We start from the raw sequence: 17735 nt of genomic DNA on the forward strand, positions 1-17735 counted from the left end.
AGCCAGTTATCTTGCAGAATGTCCATCGTCAGTTTGAGCTTGTTGGCAGTTTCCTCATGATTAGACTCAGGTTGTGTGTTTTCTGCAAGAATATCTCAGACGTGATGCTCCGTTCTTACTGTGTCTTCTCAGGGGTGTATGACTTCGACTTGTCCCTTTATTGGCGATGTTCATTTGATCATTTGAGTAAGGATGGATCTGTCAGGCTTCTCAATTGTAAAGTTACTCTTTTTCCCTTTGTAATAAAAATTTTTTTTTGAGAGAGGTACTTGGAGACTATGTAAGTGTCACATCTCAATCTTTTACCTGCTGGTTTTAGCGTCCAGGATGTTTCTTGACTGAATACTTACTACTTGCATCGTCACCAAATGGCCGTCTTCTTGCTCATCCTCTTTCTGTGGTTATTAGTTGGCACTGCCCTTTGTGGGAAAGCTTTCTCTTCTCCCTGTTTAGTTTTTCATAGATCCCATTTTCTTCCATGGTCTATAACACATTTTTATCATTTTAGTGCTCAAAGTGTCTCAGATTTGGCCAGTGGCAGCCCCTTCAAGCTGGCTGCTGTGTTCTCTTGATGTGTTCCCAGCGTTCTTTGAGCACTTCCTTACTTTCTGGCTCCCATGGTGGCTCAGGCTGATCCTCAGTTTTCCCTGCCCTAGCCCTGGGATCAGCCATTTTCCTGGGAAGCTCTGGTTCCTTTCAATGGAGGATGGTATTTAGAAACTAAGATTTGGGCATTACATGTGCCCATCACCGTCAGCATATGGCTGTCCCCGACCCTCTTAGTGGACAGGGTTAGGGAATATCTGTACAGTTTCTATATTTACTTACTTACTTTTTTACACATACTGTTTTACATCTATTTTTATTTCTGTATATATTGAGATATATGAAAGCCATGAATTCAATCCTATTCTAATCTAACCCCCAGGGTTATTCTAGTTTTCTTTCTGTATTTGAACTTCCTTTTCCAGTAGTGAGAAACCTGGCTCCCATTATCCTTAATATATTAGTTAATTTGCTCAATTGCCTGTATGTATCTGATATCATGTCCCCACGGCCGCCGCGTGCATATTATGTATGTATCTGATCTCATGTCCCCACGGCCGCCCCACCTCACTTCACCCCATGGAGTCCTCCACTCTGGACCAGACTGCTGTCCTCCTGGACAGGATCCCATTCCCTCTGCTTGGGCCCTGATACCCCCTCCCAGCTGCTGCCTCCCTCCTGCCCCACGTGGGCTTCAGTACCCCATGCCTCCTCCCACCCAAATGGACACCCTCTTCATGCCCCACATTGGGATGCTTCTGCCTTGCTTCTCTGATGTCTCCATAGTAAGTCTGCTAGGGCAACCATAAGTTCCCACAAACTGGTGGCTTAAACGACAGAAGTTTATTGTCTCGCAGTTCTGGAGGCCAGAAGTCCTAAGTCAAGGTGTGGGCAGGATTGGTTCCTTCCTGGGCCCTAAGAAAGACTCTGCTCCATGGGGAGAAGTCTCTGCTCCATCCTGGTGGTTGCTGGCAGACCTTGGTTTTCCTTGGCTTATAGGTGCATCACTCCAATCTCTACCTCTGTCTTCATATCGCCTTCTCTGTGTCCAGATTTCCCTCTTATTGCAAGGACACCGATCATATTGGATTTAGAGCCCGTCCTAAACCTCACCGTAGGACCTCACTGTAACTTGATTACATCTGCAAAGACCCTATTTCCAAATAAGGTCACATTCACAGGTTCTGGGCGGACATGAATTTGGGGGAGAACACAGTTCACTCCAATACTTCTGCTTTGCTCGGAATGGTTTTTGGACCACATCTTACATAAAGGGGAGGGAGGGAGGGAGGAAGGATAGAAGGACCTCTCTCAGTCGTTTCAAGAAGAATGTTCTCTGCTGCCATAGTCTTATCTTCTAATCTAAAATTAGGGCACCGCGCTGATGTCAGGACTCTTGGAAGACTCAGGACTTGGAGAGAGCCCAGGATGGATGGCACTCACGTGCTGTCGTGGGATTTTACGATGCCCCGCGGGGACTGTACCCCTCAACACTCTGTACTATAAAGCATGCGGCCCATTACTCCAACTGTTCAGGAAACTTTATATGGTGCCGCCTGGGGTTGGGGGGCCTTGCCCCTCCCCACCCTGTCCCCTTGTTGTCCAGTTCCAAACAACTGTGTCTTGGTGCCCCTTGTCAGTCCCGTACTGGGCGGTGCTGGCCGGCTGTCTGTGAGGACCATGGAGTGCTTGCATGGGGTGAGCTGTGACTGTCAGTGCTGGGCCTCAGCAGCCAGGGGGATGTCCTACAAGTTTATTGCCCCAATGGTTGAAAAACGACCCCCACACCCTGCTTTTGTTCACTTATTAGCTTGTATTATATTCTGAGCTATATTAACTTATATATTACTTATATAGAATATATAAAAATACATAGAATATGTAATTATGTTTACTACTATATTACCATGTATATTTTGAGTACTTTCCCATACAAATGAAATATTCTCCTATAGTCACAATATTCCATTATTTGAGCCTGCCACGTTTTATTTAAACATCTTCCTACCATCTGGGATTTGGATCAATTTAGATTTTTTGCTGTTTGTAATGCGCCATCAAACATCCTTGGCCATAAATTTATGTCTGCAGGAACTATTATTAAATATCCACTATTGGTCAGATAGTAGGCTGGGCACTTTATATGTCTTATTTAATCCTTACCACAAACCCTAAGGAAGTTATCCCCATTTTACAGATGAGAAAACTGAGGCATAGGGATCTTGGCTCTGCTACCCTCTGCATTTGGTTCCTGAAGCAGTGCCGTGGGGAGTGGCCCTAATCACTAATGGAGATTTTCCCAGAGCTGAACAGCTCCTAGAGTGGTGGAGTCTAAGGATTTCTGAGTTTTTAGGGGAATGGCACTTTGACTTCTCGTTTAAGGTCATAAATACCCAGTCTTAGCCTCATATAAGCTATGGTGTTAAGGAAATGGCACTGGACTGGCCACAGACTCTCTCCTTGCCCAGGTGTGGGGGACACAGGCACCGCTGAGGCCTTCCCCGGTCCCCGCCCCACCCAGAGTCATGCTGGCTGTCAGACCTCCAGGGATGTCCTGCATCGTGGCCACCACCCTACCGGATGATAGATAAGGACAGTGCTAGGCCCTGTGGAGATCATAGTCACTTGCTAGGAAGTTCCAGCTCAGATTAATCAGCTGAGCCAGACAAGCTCGATGATGTTCACATTCAGCTATTTCTTAGGGCCGTCACATCAGTGTGAGCAAAATGACCCTTGTGCTACTAACTGAATCTGCACTGGACAGGAAGAGCGTTTTTGGAAGGGTAGATGTAAAAATGGCCCCTTGGGCCGAGGGAGGATCTCAGTGGTAGCGCGCATACTTTGCATGCCCGAGGTCCTGGGTTCGATGCCTGGTACCTCCATAAAACAAACAAACAAACAAACAAACAAACAAACAAACACTGGCCCCTTCATTCCAAGAGGGAAGTGAGCTGGTGTTGAGTGTGGAGGACACACAGGGCGCTGAGAGGTTGAAGCTGGTTGAGATGGCGTTTGTGCACCTGGGAGATGGGCACTCCTTAGAGGTCCTGAAACTAAGAACGAGGGGGAAGCCAGAAAGCTTCACAGGCAAGTGACTGGCCTTCACAGACCCTGAAGGGGGTGGGAATTGACAGATACCCACGATGCCCAGCACTTTAGTGGGTTTTAGTGCCTTCCCAAAGTATTCATGCTGAGATGTTGGCGCCTGTGGGGCTTATTTGTGTTCCTGAAATAGTTCTCCAGGTTAATCAGTAACAGGCTGGCCCAGGGCAGGATGCACTTGCCTCCTCCCCAGCTTTCGTAAGACTCCTCCGGGATCCAGGTGGCCCGTGCTCGGGCCAGGTGACCGTGCTTCGTGGCGGAGGCAGAAACTAAAGTGAAACAACTGGAAAATATGCCTAGTGACTCAAGGGGAAAAAGAAGTTCTTTGATTCTTTCCTGTTGCTTCTTAAAGAGGGGCTAGAGGTGAAGGGGTGGAGAGTGGAAAATATCTTTATTTTGGAGTGTGGGAATGGGGAAATACTGTTTTCCTAATACAAATTACAAAAATAAAGCTCTGGCTGGACAGGTTACACAGTATGTCTTGCTGATTTCCACTGGCCAGGAAGGTACTAAAAGGGCAGGAAGGTACTAAAAGGGCAGGAAATGTCATGAAATGGGGTGGGGCTGGGTAAGGAGGTTGGGGAGCCACTTTCTCTTCCTCGGGCCCCGCTAGTGCAGCCTGAGTGGTGCTCGCCAGCCGGCATGGGCTCCCAGGCGGGCGCCGGGTCAGACTGGGAGGCACTGGGGTCTCAGCGCCTCTCTCCATGGACCCAAGACGGGCCTCATAGTTCACAGGCTAAGTCAGGGCCTAAGACTCCTTCTTTTTAAATCTGAGCTGTACCACCTGCTGCGAGCTTAGGCGAGTTACTTAACCTTACGTGCCTCAGTTTCTTCATCTATCAAATGGGGATTTTTAGTAGCACCTACCTTATAGGGGCGTTGTGAATCCTGGCCAGCTTAGAACTTGCCTGACACTTAATCCTCATGAGCCAGTGTTAGTGTCACGTGGTGTGGTGTGGGGTATTATGCGCATGCCCTGTTCCCAAGTGCTTGCAGGTCCAGGCGCGGGGGTAAGGATGACTCACAGGAGCTCCCTCACTTACCAACAGGTTGCTTTCCCTAAGGTGATTCCGCTTGCAGGGGTGAGTCAGGCCTTTTCAAACCGACCTGACTGAAAACACAAGATAGAACACTCTCAGGCTCAGGTGGGCTCCCTGCCTTCTCAGGAACCCCTCACGGGTATCCTGTGCAGGTACGTTGTTTTTACCAGATGCTCCAACCACTCACTGTGATTTGGAAAGACTGGAACGGGCCTTGAAACTATGTCTTTGGGGAGAAATGGTTCCTCATTCACACCAGCCACATTTCAGGGGTTCAGTAGCCACATGTGGCCACCTTGGACTGTGTGGATATAGACCATGTCCAATGTTGTGCTGGATGCAGCTGGTCTACATTTATTGGCTACTTCCTGGGTGCAGAGTTCAAGACCCGATAGTTCTACATGTTAACGTGTGCAGCAATGTTAGCAGAGGTTTGTCTCAGCGGAGCAAGGCATGTAAAATGCAGCATAAGACGCATGTTAGAGGCAGTGTGTTTTATGAATTTCAAAGGCAGTTTTGAACTGGCCGGGAAGGGATTCGTGGAAGACATGGCATTTGAACAGTCTGTAAAGGGGAGCCTATTTCCAGACTCGACCTTTCTCCTGAGCTCCAGCTTCATGTATCAAATTGCCCACCCAGCATCTCTCGGGATATCCCAAAGGTGACCTCAAATTCAGTAGACCTGAAACCAGTCTCAGTATTTCTCCTCTTAAACCTTCCACATTCCCTGTTCCAGAAAGCGACATTACCACCTACCTGGTCTGAAGAAAGAAAAAAAAGGAATCACAGATAATTTTGCAGAGGGAAAGGAGTGAGAAATTCAGAAAGAAGAGTCTGGTGGCCTCTGCTTCTCTCTCTGAAGCTGGAGGCACAGCCACTTGTTGGGACTGATGAGTGTGGAAGTGAATCATGGAGGGTGAGGATGAAAAAATCCGAAAGTGCTCCTGTGGGGAACGGGAACGGGAACGGGAACTGATGAGGAGGAAAAAAAACCTGCAGAGACTTTTCGAAAGCCCCAGTGAGGTGATAAACCATGCATCTATAATGGTGGTGTTGTTATGACTGGGTATTTTTCAGCCCAGTCCTGAATTTTTGCCACATGAGCAAACAAGAAGAGGGAGGCAGTGGTGAGGCCCGTTTGTAGTGAAGTGGTTGCCAGAGAGCGAGGCTTCTGGGGGAGGGAGCAGGAAGCGGAGTCTGTAGGGCGGGGATGGACCCTCTCTTGGAAAAGCACACATCTGTACAGATGTCACACATTCCATATATTTTCAAGGCTTACCCCCTGGATAGAGGACTTCTGTTCTCTGTAGGCTGCACTGAGAACTGTTTTCTAGAATGACTGTTGGTCTCCTGCAGCAGTGAAAAACAGGTATTTTGGTGTCTTTCGGGCACACATGTGGAGGTCGTAAGTCAACTTCTCTATCAGCTTACAGTTGTGATTCAGAGGCTAAATCACACTGTTTCAGGTACCAGGGTAGTTTGTGGTCAGAGACAGGGAAATTTTCGTGAAGTTGCTGTGGTAATGTCTTCCAAAAGGGTATAGAAAACATGCCTAATAAGAAAATTGTGGGTAGAATGGCAAACATGCAGAAGTATAGTTTGGATGACTCTTAGCATGGGAAATTTGTTCTGTGGTATTGAAAGGCATTTAGCATTTTAGTTTCACATGCATTTACATTCCATTCATGATGAAATCTATTCACTACTGGCCTCCTCATTTTCCCGTGACTCAACTGGAGATGTCTGTTAAACATCTGAGATCTGGAAGGCCAATGGTACCAAATGGCAGTGATACCCACACTCAGCTGCCTATCAGAATTACCCTAGGATAATAAAAAAAAATTCCTGGTTCTTAAGCCCTGGAAATTCTCATTCAGTATTTCTAGCATGAGGCCAGGGAACCTTTTTTTTTGATACCCCAGATAATAAGGTTATGCAGGCAGTTTGGGGATGCTGGTAGGTGAACAGAAAGTATAGCAAGCAAATTATAACTGTGGATTATGATATATTGAGAGTAGCTATTTACAACAATCCTGTTAACATCCTTCAAGGTTGGGTTCCTGAAAAATCCACATACTAGGAGAATTCACGGTTGAATTGCTTAAAATCTTGAGAAACACCAGGCTAGAGACCAACATTCTGAAATGAATGACATGCATCTTCTCAGAGTTCAATGAAACAAAACAGTAAATGTGTGCAGTTACATCCATGGTACAATGGGGAGCATACAATTGGTTTCCGTTTCTTACTGCCACTCCTGAAGTTTAATAAAACCTTAAAATTGCTTTTGCCTTGGTGTGGATAACATGTACACTGAGAGGCAAGCTTTTTCCTGTGTCCCGGACCTCCCTTCCAAATGAATGTCTGATTTCCTGACTGGTAACTGTTGACTTCAGCCTACAGCCGCACCAGAGGCTGCAGAGTGATTTGAAGATTGTAGGCAGAGAAGTATTAAGTACAGCCAAGTGAGTAGGTCTCAAACCCCCTCCCTAATGTACAGAGCCGTGTCATCTTAGCCCCGAACATGGTATTTTCATGCCAAGCACATGCTGTTAAACTTCTCTTGTGCATTTCACTTCTGTCTCCCAGGAGCCAGGACCATTCTAAGGCTTTGCCATTTTCTGTCTTCCTGTAGCCTTCTCTCCTGTTTTCTGCTTCCCACCATTACCGCCGCCTCCCCCACCACCCACATGCCCACACACATCTGTGGACGAAACCGGGAAGCAGCACTCTGATAGTTTCTATTCTGTATTCTTGGTTGTTAAAGTGCCGATCTTCGTCCTGTAATGCCGATCTTATCCAGTAAATTGATTTCATGACCCTTTAATGGGTTGCTACCGGACATTTATAAAACACTGGCTGAGAGGTTTCTGACATGTTGTTCGGAGTCAGGAGGATCTGGATTTGAATCCTAGCTTTTCCACGTGATAGCTCTGCAGCTGGGGAAGTCCTCATCTGTAAGATGGAGATAAGATACTCTACCTCATATAGTTTGTTTGAAGACGGAATGAAATAGTGCATGAAAAGCCCTTGGCCTAGGGTCCAGTTCTCTGTAAGGATCATGTGATGGGGATACAGATGATGGTGATGATGTTTTACAATTTTCAGCTCCAGCTTCCTCCCAGTTCACATAACTTTGAGCTGAAATTCTTATTTTTTCTAAAAGATACACAAAAGTCAGTATGAGGAGTGTAGAATGTCATGTAAGAGGAACTTACATTTTTTGGAAGGATTACTGTATGTCCAGGAAAAGTTACCACTAAAAATTGCTGCTAGAGCCCTGCAAGTGAATTGCCACTTTGTGTGTGCGCGTGTGCTTTTCCTTTGCGTTCCCATAGCCACCATCCTGGACCAGAGCAGTAGCCTCTAGCTTATCTCCTTGTCTCCATTTGCTCCAGCTAGAATGCTGCTTGGTTCACGATGCAACATGGCCATTCAGAAGTTTTCAGTGGCTCCTGTAAACACGCTGAATGTCTAGCTGAGCATTCGAGACCCTCCAGAAAGACCTGGGCTCAAATCTGGTTCCCTATCTGGGGCTTGTGTGACTTGTACACTTTTTTCTTTGTCTTTATTCTTTTTCTAAAGTTACTCTTTCAAGCTGTATTTTCCCTGATCTCTAAAATGGGGATAATAATATTTAACTAATGAGGGCTACGGTGAGGGTGAGCGATGACATACGTAAAGTATCCGGTCCGTGCTTCTCAGATGCTGACTGACTCTTACGAAGCTTCCCCCATGTTGGTACCTAAGTCACTTGCTCTGCCCACAACAGCAAATGTGCCTTCCTCAGTTCTGCTTTGGCCATTCACACCGACCTCTGAAGGCTGCCTGACTTGCTTGCAGCCTTCCCTCTGCCTGAGTGATTCCTCCCCCGTCCTATAAGCTCTTCCTTTATCACAAAGCTTTTGCTTATGAACCCATCTAATAATGATTTATGAATGAGTTCACCTAGTTGGCAATTCATCATACACTGCCTTCTGATCTCTACTGCAGTCTTTTATTATTATAATTAGAGTATTACTAGTCAGCTGTATAAGATTTATGTCTCACGCCCCTAGTTAACTTACTAATTCCTTGAGGGGAGTGATCATGCCTTACACACCTTTGAATCTTCCATAGCCCTTAGCACAGATCCTTGTCATGATATGTGTTTAGTAAATGCTTGTCGGTGCCCTGGATGACTGGGAACTGCAGACAGTACATCATGGGAGAAGAGGGTCCAGTGGTTAAGGTTGTGGGAGAAGGTTTAATGGATGAAAACAGATTTGAGCTGGTTTTTGTTGGGAGGATAACATTTATGCAGGTTAATAAGAAAGGTGGCATGTGGCTACGTAGAGAGAGCTGTTAGGTGACAAGAGCCCTCACAGGTACATTTAAAACAAATGATGCAGCTACAAAAGGGATGGGGCTGAGCACTGCTGTGGTCGGTCTCTGTGCCACAGCCTCAAAGTTAAGCCCCGTGCTCAGCAACTCAGTTCCCGTACTCCTGCCTTTCCTCTTGCCCGGTCGTGACCTATCTCCTGGGACGCTGTAACTGGGGACTGATGAGCTGTGGGGCTGCTGACAGTTCTCTGCGTTTTCCTTTGAGTGAGGATGCCTTTGTTTCCTCTTCAATCTGGAAGGAAATTTGCCCTGTACATAACATTTTAAAATAGCAATGATCTTCTTTGGTTACTTGAAAGACATCCTTCCATAGTCTTCTGTTTTCCATTGTTTCTGTTGAATAGTCATTGTAAGGCTTCTGGGTTCTGTGGGTTTTGTTTTTCATTTTCTGAAGGTAATGAGCCAGTTTTCCCCTGGCTGTTTTTAAGGTTTTTCTCTGTGTTTTTGGTTTTCATCAAGTGTACTACAGTATGCCTGGGAGTAGGTTTATTTATAGTTTTATTTATATTAAGTCTGTGGTAGGATGATAATCGATACTGTCTCTTCAAATTGCTTCCGCCTCATTCTTTCTCTTGTCTTTGTGGAACTTCCAATTACTCATATTTCAAACTTTTTTTAGGTCTAAAATACTGTCTATGGATTTTAGGTCTTCTGTTACACTCCTTTGTCTCAGCACTTCATTCTGCATATTTTCTTCTCACCTGTCTTCTGGTTCACATTTTTCCCCGGTGGTGTCTAATCTATTGATAAACCCATCCACCGAGTTCTTAATTTTAATTATTTATCCTTTAGTTCTAGAATTTCAATTGTTTTATAGCTTCCAGTTCTCTGACAAAAATTTTCCGTCTTGTCTTTTATTTCCTTGAACATATTAGGCATAGTTATTTTAAAGACTATGTCTGAAAACATTTGCATATTCATTTGTATATCTGTATAGTCATAATATCTGTATAAAATCTGTGTATATATCCCTATGGGTCCATATCTATTGTCCATTATTACCCTTGGTTTTCCATTTTGTTGTCTTTTATCCTCATATTCCTAGCTATATTGATTGAATGGTGGCCCTTGTAAATGAGAAACGCCAGAGAGAATATGAACCTTAGGATAATGTTATCTTTCCTCAGGATATGATTTACATTGACTTCTGGTAGTTCCAGATCATTTTAATTTGATCAGGAATTGAGATGATTCAAAGCTGGGCTTTAGTCTTTGAAATTGTTCTATTTCCATGTAGTGTTATCCGTTACAAAGCTTGCATGTGGAGAGGACAGTTTGCAGGACTCCCTTTTCCTAGTTGGGTCCTGATCTTCAGTTCTTATCCCCCTGGTCACTGACTGTGTCAAAAGCTCTGCTCAGCTGCGATGACCTGCAGCCTCCTCCTCTGGCTGCAGCAGATGCCCTAGGCTAGGAAAAGAGCTGCCCCAAACACCAGGCTTCCCTTTATGGGATTCTTTGTTCTCCCAGATCTTGCCCTTCTAATTCTTTACTGCCTTCTTAGTTCTCTGATGTTTTTAAACATATTTTGAAAAAGCACACTTTGTCCAGATTTCTTAGTTATTCACTATGAGAGTTAGGTCTGAATTACCTGCTGTGCCATTAGCAGAAGCACCCTGCTCTCGGCCAAAGATTTTATTATCTAAAATCCAGCAGGGACGCTTGGAAGTCTCTAGAACAGAACATTAACATGACTTAAGTGGTATTTTAGAAAGATTAATATGTCAGTGGTAGGCAAAACAGAGAGGAGTTGGGAAAGTCTCCGTAAGTAGAATGGTTAAAAGACCATCCTCACTGGGTGCTTTCTGAAGTGAGAGGAAGGCAGGCGTTATGGTTTAGGAGCCTGGGCACTGCCGACAGACCTGAACAAGAGTCTGGGCTCCCCTACTGACCAGCAGGTTTCATCTGAGCAGTTCCCCAATCTATCCCCTCATTGGTAATACAGGGTAATAAAGTCCCCACCTCCTAGGGTTGTAAGAGTTAAATGGAAAACTCAGAGAAAACCCTGGCTTTAACATTTGGCACATAGTAAGTGCTCAGTAAGTGGTGGTCATTGCTATTACTTTTCCAAGATCTAAACCTCAGTTATTTACGTTAAGATTCAGGGTCACTGTTAATGGCATTAATCGGGACCATAGTTAGCACTGTCAGCTTTGTGGGGGACATAATTCTACGTCCTCTGAGTCGCAGTGAACAGCTCCAGGGCCTTCACACAGCAGCCCTGTGCCAGTGACATTCTAAATACTTGCCATGTGCTGAGTTGATTTATAGCCTGATGCTCTGGTTTTGAAGATGATCCCAACCCCAGATCTCAAAGATGTAATGATAGCTGCTTTTCAGAAGTGCCTTTTGTCAGGCTTGAGCCTAGATGCTTCATATTTTAGGTTGATAGAACCATCAAACTTAAGCGTTTTACTTTTAAAAGCAGCACGGAGTACAAGAATAGAAGCTTACAAAAAAGACGGACCAGATTATGAGCCTTCATGTTACAGAAGGATTCCGAAAATCACGGATAACCTCTGAAACTATCTTTGTGAACCCTATCCTTTTTCTAGATGATCAGAGTGCCGACCACAGAGAGCGAGTGACTGGCCCAGGGACACACAGTGGTAAACAACAAAGCCAGGACTGGAACACAAGTGTCCCAGTTTCTGGTGTATTTTGATTCTCTTGGGAAAAATAGCACCCTTTTGTTTTCTCTACCCAGTTCTACGCCTTCTGCAACTCTGTTCAAGTTTCATGTGGCCTGGGTGTTGGTGCCCATGGGAAACTTGCCTTAAAGAAGGAAGACCAGCCCATCACCTTGAATTTCACTGTTGGAAGTTAGAAAACACATCCACATGTGTGAGTTTCTGGCGCAAGGCTCAGTGTGTAGAATTCCACCTTCCCTTTCTTTCACAAAAGTTAAGGATGCATACTCAACCTCTTGATAGTCATGAGAGATCTACGTCAAACTATAACCTTTTCCTTCTGGGTCATGTGGCAAAACCACGGGTAACTCATTACCTGTTCAGTGTGTGGGAGGTGGGGCCAGGCTGTAAAATCAAGTAAGAAAGAGGAAGTGCCTTCATGAAAAAGGGTTAGCTTTCATTGTGTGTCATAGGGGATGGCCTAGCTTTTTTTTTTTTTTTTTTTTTAAACACCGTAAGACCTGAAATCAGTGAAGTCCTTTATAATAGAGTTTTCCCTCCCCGGATCAGAGTCTTGCTCTTTTTGCTCTTCCTGAACATCTGCTTATAATTAATGACAGTCCTGATGAAAGATTTAGAATTTCTACCTGTGTGATTTCCATAGTATTTTGGCTACATGGGCGATAAACGTTGAGGCTTGGCTGAGCTACATCCTTGTTAGAAAGACACCGTATGTAAATAAGGGAGGGACCCATTGGTAAATGGTGCAGCAGAATCTGACACACTGAGGCTAACGGAGGAGCTCTGTCTGCCAGGATGACCAGACTTTGTAGCAAGTCGCAGAAGAGCCAGGGGAGTCGTAATTAAAAATGAAAGATAATCTGGAGCCTTGCCCTTCAGAGTGTGGTCCAAGGAACTTGGAGCTTGTGAGAGAATCACGGGGCTCACCTAGACCTGCTGAATCAGGATGTGTGTGCACGTTGCTGAAGGTGAAGCTCAGGTCTAGATTTTGTCATCAGCCCTTATCATCTTTACTGTGAACAGCACTGATCATACCCCTCACTGGTATACATCTCCCGTTTTCTCTTCAGTCTTGGGACAACGACCAAAACCCTAGGTGCGGTTTTCCAGGCCTGCAGGGTCAGCGCGTCTCTGGCACCCTCCCTGCGCTGCCTGCCTTCTGTAGCTGGTCCTCCTGCCCAGGGATCTTGCTCTCACTGCCTCAAGGCACCTTCCTTTACCTGTAGACGGGGTGGGAGCCCTGTCATCTGACTCAGAGCATCTTCTGTTTCCTGGGGCTGCCATAACCAAGTACCACAAACTGTGTGACGACAGAAGTGTATTCTCTCACAGTTCTGGAAGCTCGAAGTCCCAAACTGAAGCATTTATAGGGCTCTTCTCCCACTCAAGCCTCGAGGGGACGATGGGTCCTCGCCTCTTCCAGCTTCTGGTGGTTCCATGCAGTCTTTGGCTTGGGGGCTGCATCATGCAGGTCTCTGCCTCTGTCTTCACATGGCCACCTGCCCCCTGGGTCTGTGTCGTCACATGGCGGTCGCTCTGTGTGTGTCAGTGGCCAAATTTCCCTCTTCTTCTAAAGACATTGGGTTCCTGAGCCTCTGATCACAACATTTTCATCAACCAGTCGATAGATCATCTTGTTTTGTGTGTTTCTGTTTAAAGACTCCATATTTAATATGTATTGTAGATTCAGAGATGTTGAACTCACAGCCCACAACACTATAATTCATGCCCGAAGGAAGTTTCTCCAAAACAGGTATTTTCTCCATAAATCCCACTGCAGCCTTGGGTTTAGGGATGCTAGACAGTGCGTCAGACAGACCACTCTCAGGGGCCATTTTAAACAGCAAAATCACCAGCAAAAAGCAGGAAAATGTGAACGATGTTGCACTAGGTAGACTGAAAAGGACACGTATTTATAGTATGAAAGCTGAAGTAAGAAGGCAGAATGTCACCTGTCCGACCTTCGCTGAGAATGTGCATTGGATGGCAGATTTTTCACCTCTCCGTGCGTGTCTGGCAAGGGCCTGGGAACACCCCGAGAATTGCTTTGGGCGTTAGACACACATTTTAGTGAGAAAGTTATTTTGCAAATATGGATTTGCATCTCCCCAGATAGGCTTTCGTTTTAAAGACAGAGGGCTTTTTTAAATACTTCAGGTGACCATTTCTCCCCCAGATGGGTTGTTTGTGAAAAAAGATATGTATAAGGAGATACATCATTATAATGACGAGTTGGAAGTGGGGCCACTCACACGTCCCCTGGCGTTTCCGCATCGCTAAGTTCAGGCAGGGCCGCCGCTGTCGGGGTCCCCAGCTGCTCTGCTGGTCGTCCTGTCCCCTCGGAAGAGCTCTTCACCCCTGTACCGACTCCCTCTTCCGCTCACCTCTCTACCTTCTTCACTGCCCGGGACTTAGCTGCCCCTCTGTGTCTGGAGATCTTCTCAACAGGGAGGCTCTGACTGGGGTGGCTGGGCCAAGCCCTCGCCGTGGTCAGTCACCCAGTGGGAGCTAACGTGGATGGCTTTTCCCGACGCCCCCAGAACTCTCCAGAACTCTTTATCATTCTGCACACAGGACACTTTGTGCGGTGTGTGAGTTGTCTTCTTCCCTGTCTCCCACTAGGCTGGGAGTCCCTAGATGTCAAGGAATGCTGTATTTCGTCCAGTTCCCAGAGCACCCCTCTTGATAGGTGCTCTTCGGCTGGATGAAGGAATGAGTGATGAGAGCAACCTGAGAACCACGAAGAGCAGCTGTGCTGGGGGCTCCCTGTGGCCGTTCTGGGTCCTTTTGGACCGTCCCTGCGGTTCCTGTTACTCCTGAAGCCCCAGATGGGTGGACAGGGCCAGCCTGCAGTGGTGACCCCATCTCGGCTGATCCTCAGAGCGGCCTGGCCCTTGTGCCGCACACCCCCGGGTGGGAGGCAGCACTCGGGCCTCGTAGGATTATGAAAAGACCCCTAAGAGGCGGGGTTCCTGGTCTTGTGATTTTGCAGTTTGGTTCGGAAGAGGGGGTGTTCACAGCTAAAAAGTTTACATTTAAGGTAAGGGTTAGATGAGATAAAGACAACATGATAATAGCTGCCCTAAAGCAATGTTTGATTTTTAAAAGAGCAGTACAATATCCATGAGTATTGTGGGAGCTGGAGGAGGAAGGATTCCTTCAGCTGGAGCATCTGGGAAGGCCTTGCGGAGAAGGCGGGCAGAGGCTGGGTCTTGGAGAATGGATATGGATACGGATTGACCAAGCTTGGAAAGAGGAGGAGAGCAAGGAGCAGGTGGCGCCTGCGCCAGAGGGTGGGTCAGACTCGGGGAGGAGTCCAGGGGAAAGGCAGGTGCTAGAATTTAGTTTTAGAATCGTATCAGGTTCTGTAGGCAGCGGGTGCGGCCCCCAGTGGATCACGGAGTGATGCTCTCACTCTGGCGTGAGCTGGGGGCAGGGTGTAGAGGAGATGGGAAGCCCTTTTCGAGCTGGAAAATAGAGTTATTGAGACATTGATCATCTCATCTCAGCCCAAAGGCCTCTGAATAGAATTCTCAGAGCTCATTTTTGGAGGAGGAAATGAGTAAAAGAAAGATGAGGCAGCTAAGGGTTGAAAACAGGATCGTGTCACACTGTCCACGAAGCCCTGCAGGATGGGGACTTGCGTCGGCATTGCCTGTGCTTTTGAGCCCTTCATTGAATCTAAATGCCCATGTGACTAGGATGACAGCGCTTTGTTAGCGATCCCGCTGGGTATATTTAGGTGGACGAGGGAAAGACTATCTGGAAGTGTGTCTGGGAAGAGGGGGGAGAGGCGTTATGTGGGCTGGTAGAGGAAAGGTGACCTCAGGTCAGAAGGGGAGAGTGGCAGTGAAGAAAGATTCTTGAGGAAGCACTTTTTTTTCACGTGAAAGCAAAGCTGAAGTCAGAGCAAGAGGCTGGCGTGCTCTGCGGGGAGACAGGGTACATCCGGAGGGGTTGGCTAGCTGCTGAAAGACCTTGGAACCGCCCGAACTGATTGCTTCAGGGCTTTAAAATGCCAACGTCAGGGCTTCGAGGCATTTCTATAACCCAGGTACCCCAGAGGAGTGAATTGGTTATCATAACTCTTTCCCACAACGCTTGTCTTCTGTGTCCACCCTTGACTCTTGGAAGGATAACACCGAAGGTATCTGTAAAATCCTGGTCCTCTGAATGCCAGGCACACTGAAGGTATCTGCTGTAAACCCAGCCAGGTGGGAAGGGGTAAGATCTAGCCTCAGGCACGGCCGCTCACCTCCTGCGTGAGCCGGCCTGAGGAGGTGTCTGGGCCCACCTCCTGCGTCGGGGGACCCTCTGAGCTGAGAGCAGGCTTGGTCCACAGAGAGACAGCCCCTCGGGAATGGATGGAGCACTCAAACAGGGGCTGGGGGCTTGAGGGCAAAGACCCTAATACGCTCCCATAGCCCCCTCCTCCCGTGTACACATAAACCGTGTGGTTTTGAGGAAGGGGAAAATAGAAGAGGGTCAGGCAGCGGTGTCAAACTTCACAGGGCAGAACTGACAGTCAGTGGCAGCAATGCCTAACAGTGTGTTTCTCTCCTGCAGAAGGGCACCATGCCGGTGGAAAGGATGCGGATGCGCCCGTGGCTGGAGGAACAGATCAACTCCAATACGATACCAGGGCTCAAGTGGCTTAACAAGGTAAGTGCGTGGAGGCCTGTGTGTGTGTGCGTGCGCGTGTGCGTGTGTGTGTGTGTGTGCGTGTGCGTGCGTGTGTGCGTGGAGGCCTGTGTGTGTGTGTGTGCGCGCGTGTGCGTGTGTGTGCGTGCGCGTGCGCGCGTGTGCGTGTGTGTGTGCGTGGAGGCCTGTGTGTGTGTGTGCGCGTGTGTGTGTGTGCGTGGAGGCCTGTGTGTGCGTGTGCGTGCGTGTGCGTGCGTGTGCGTGGAGGCCTGCGTGTGTGTGCGCGCGTGTGCGTGTGCGTGGAGGCCTGCGTGTGTGTGTGTGCGCGCGTGTGCGTGTGTGTGAGACAGATCCTTACTAAAAGCAGGTGCACGTGGATCTCCACAAGTAAAAGTTGTTCTTTGTGTTCAAAATATGCTTATTAATTACAAAAACCAACCAACCAAAAATGATCATGAAAATATCAAATTGTCACGTAAGAAAGACATACCATCATCTCAGACTGTAGCCTCGACCCTGATTTAAGGCTTCGGTATTGTGGATGAATAGGGGAAGCTTTCTGCTGTGTTTCTGTTCGGTGACTCCTACCCTCTTCCTCCTCTAAATTCCTTTCTTGATCTCCTGGTTTTCTGGGATTAGAGGACGTGGCAACTCTAGGACTTTCTACTGGGAATGGAGCATACTGATTTTCTTCTCTGCGTAAAGAAAACTTCTGTTTTTGTCCAATTTTTTTCCCCCACTATTATCATGAAATCCTGTTTGTGTGCCTATTTGTCCTAAAATAAAGAAGTCTGCCATCATTTACAACCTCCTCCTCGGCGTTTATACATACAGACTTCCTTACTGTCATCCACCTCAGAACTCTCAGTCCAATTGATCCTACCTCTTAGGGGTGAATCAGGAAGACATCGGGTGTGAAAATAAAGAACACATGGAAACATTTAGTTATAATCTAGAAAAGCAACTAATATGTCATGCTTTCTTTAAGACGGCCCCAGAGAGATTTCTCTCCCACTACCAGGAATATTGCAGTTCTTCTGAGCAAATGTCTGTTTCCTCTTCTCCCTCCCCGCTCATCTTTAATCTTAAGGACACGATGAATAATTTAGCAGGTCAGCCTTTACCTTTGTATCACGTGCTCGAGAGCTTAGAGCCAGATTGTGGCTGCTTCTAACAAGTGTACAAAATATTGCAGCATAATTTTTTTTCTTTTTTACTAATACTACTTGTTACTTCATTTTAGCTTTTTAGATATCTCTCAAATCTTATTTCTTTTTGTTCTTTTCCCCTCATTTACTTAATTTTGTTCACATATTTTAAATGTAATAGTATAACCATATTTGAATATATCTATTTCAATGAGTCCCTTCTGAAA

General features: G+C 46.6%; 1 protein-coding gene across 6 annotated transcripts in view; it reads left to right on the forward strand.

Annotated features, from left to right (window-relative positions):
• Positions 1–17735, forward strand: part of IRF2 (interferon regulatory factor 2) — a 115470-nt gene that overhangs the window by 60622 nt on the left and 37113 nt on the right. For all 6 annotated transcript variants that reach the window (XM_010974560.3, XM_064477567.1, XM_010974559.3 and 3 more), the window contains one exon: positions 16286–16381. In XM_010974560.3, the coding sequence (XP_010972862.1) occupies positions 16295–16381 (87 nt within the window). In that variant the 5' untranslated portion in view covers positions 16286–16294. Of the gene's footprint in view, positions 1–16285; positions 16382–17735 lie in introns of those variants that run through there.

This window comes from Camelus dromedarius, chromosome 22 (assembly GCF_036321535.1).
Source record: "Camelus dromedarius isolate mCamDro1 chromosome 22, mCamDro1.pat, whole genome shotgun sequence".
In the NCBI taxonomy this organism is placed as follows: Eukaryota; Metazoa; Chordata; class Mammalia; order Artiodactyla; family Camelidae; genus Camelus; species Camelus dromedarius.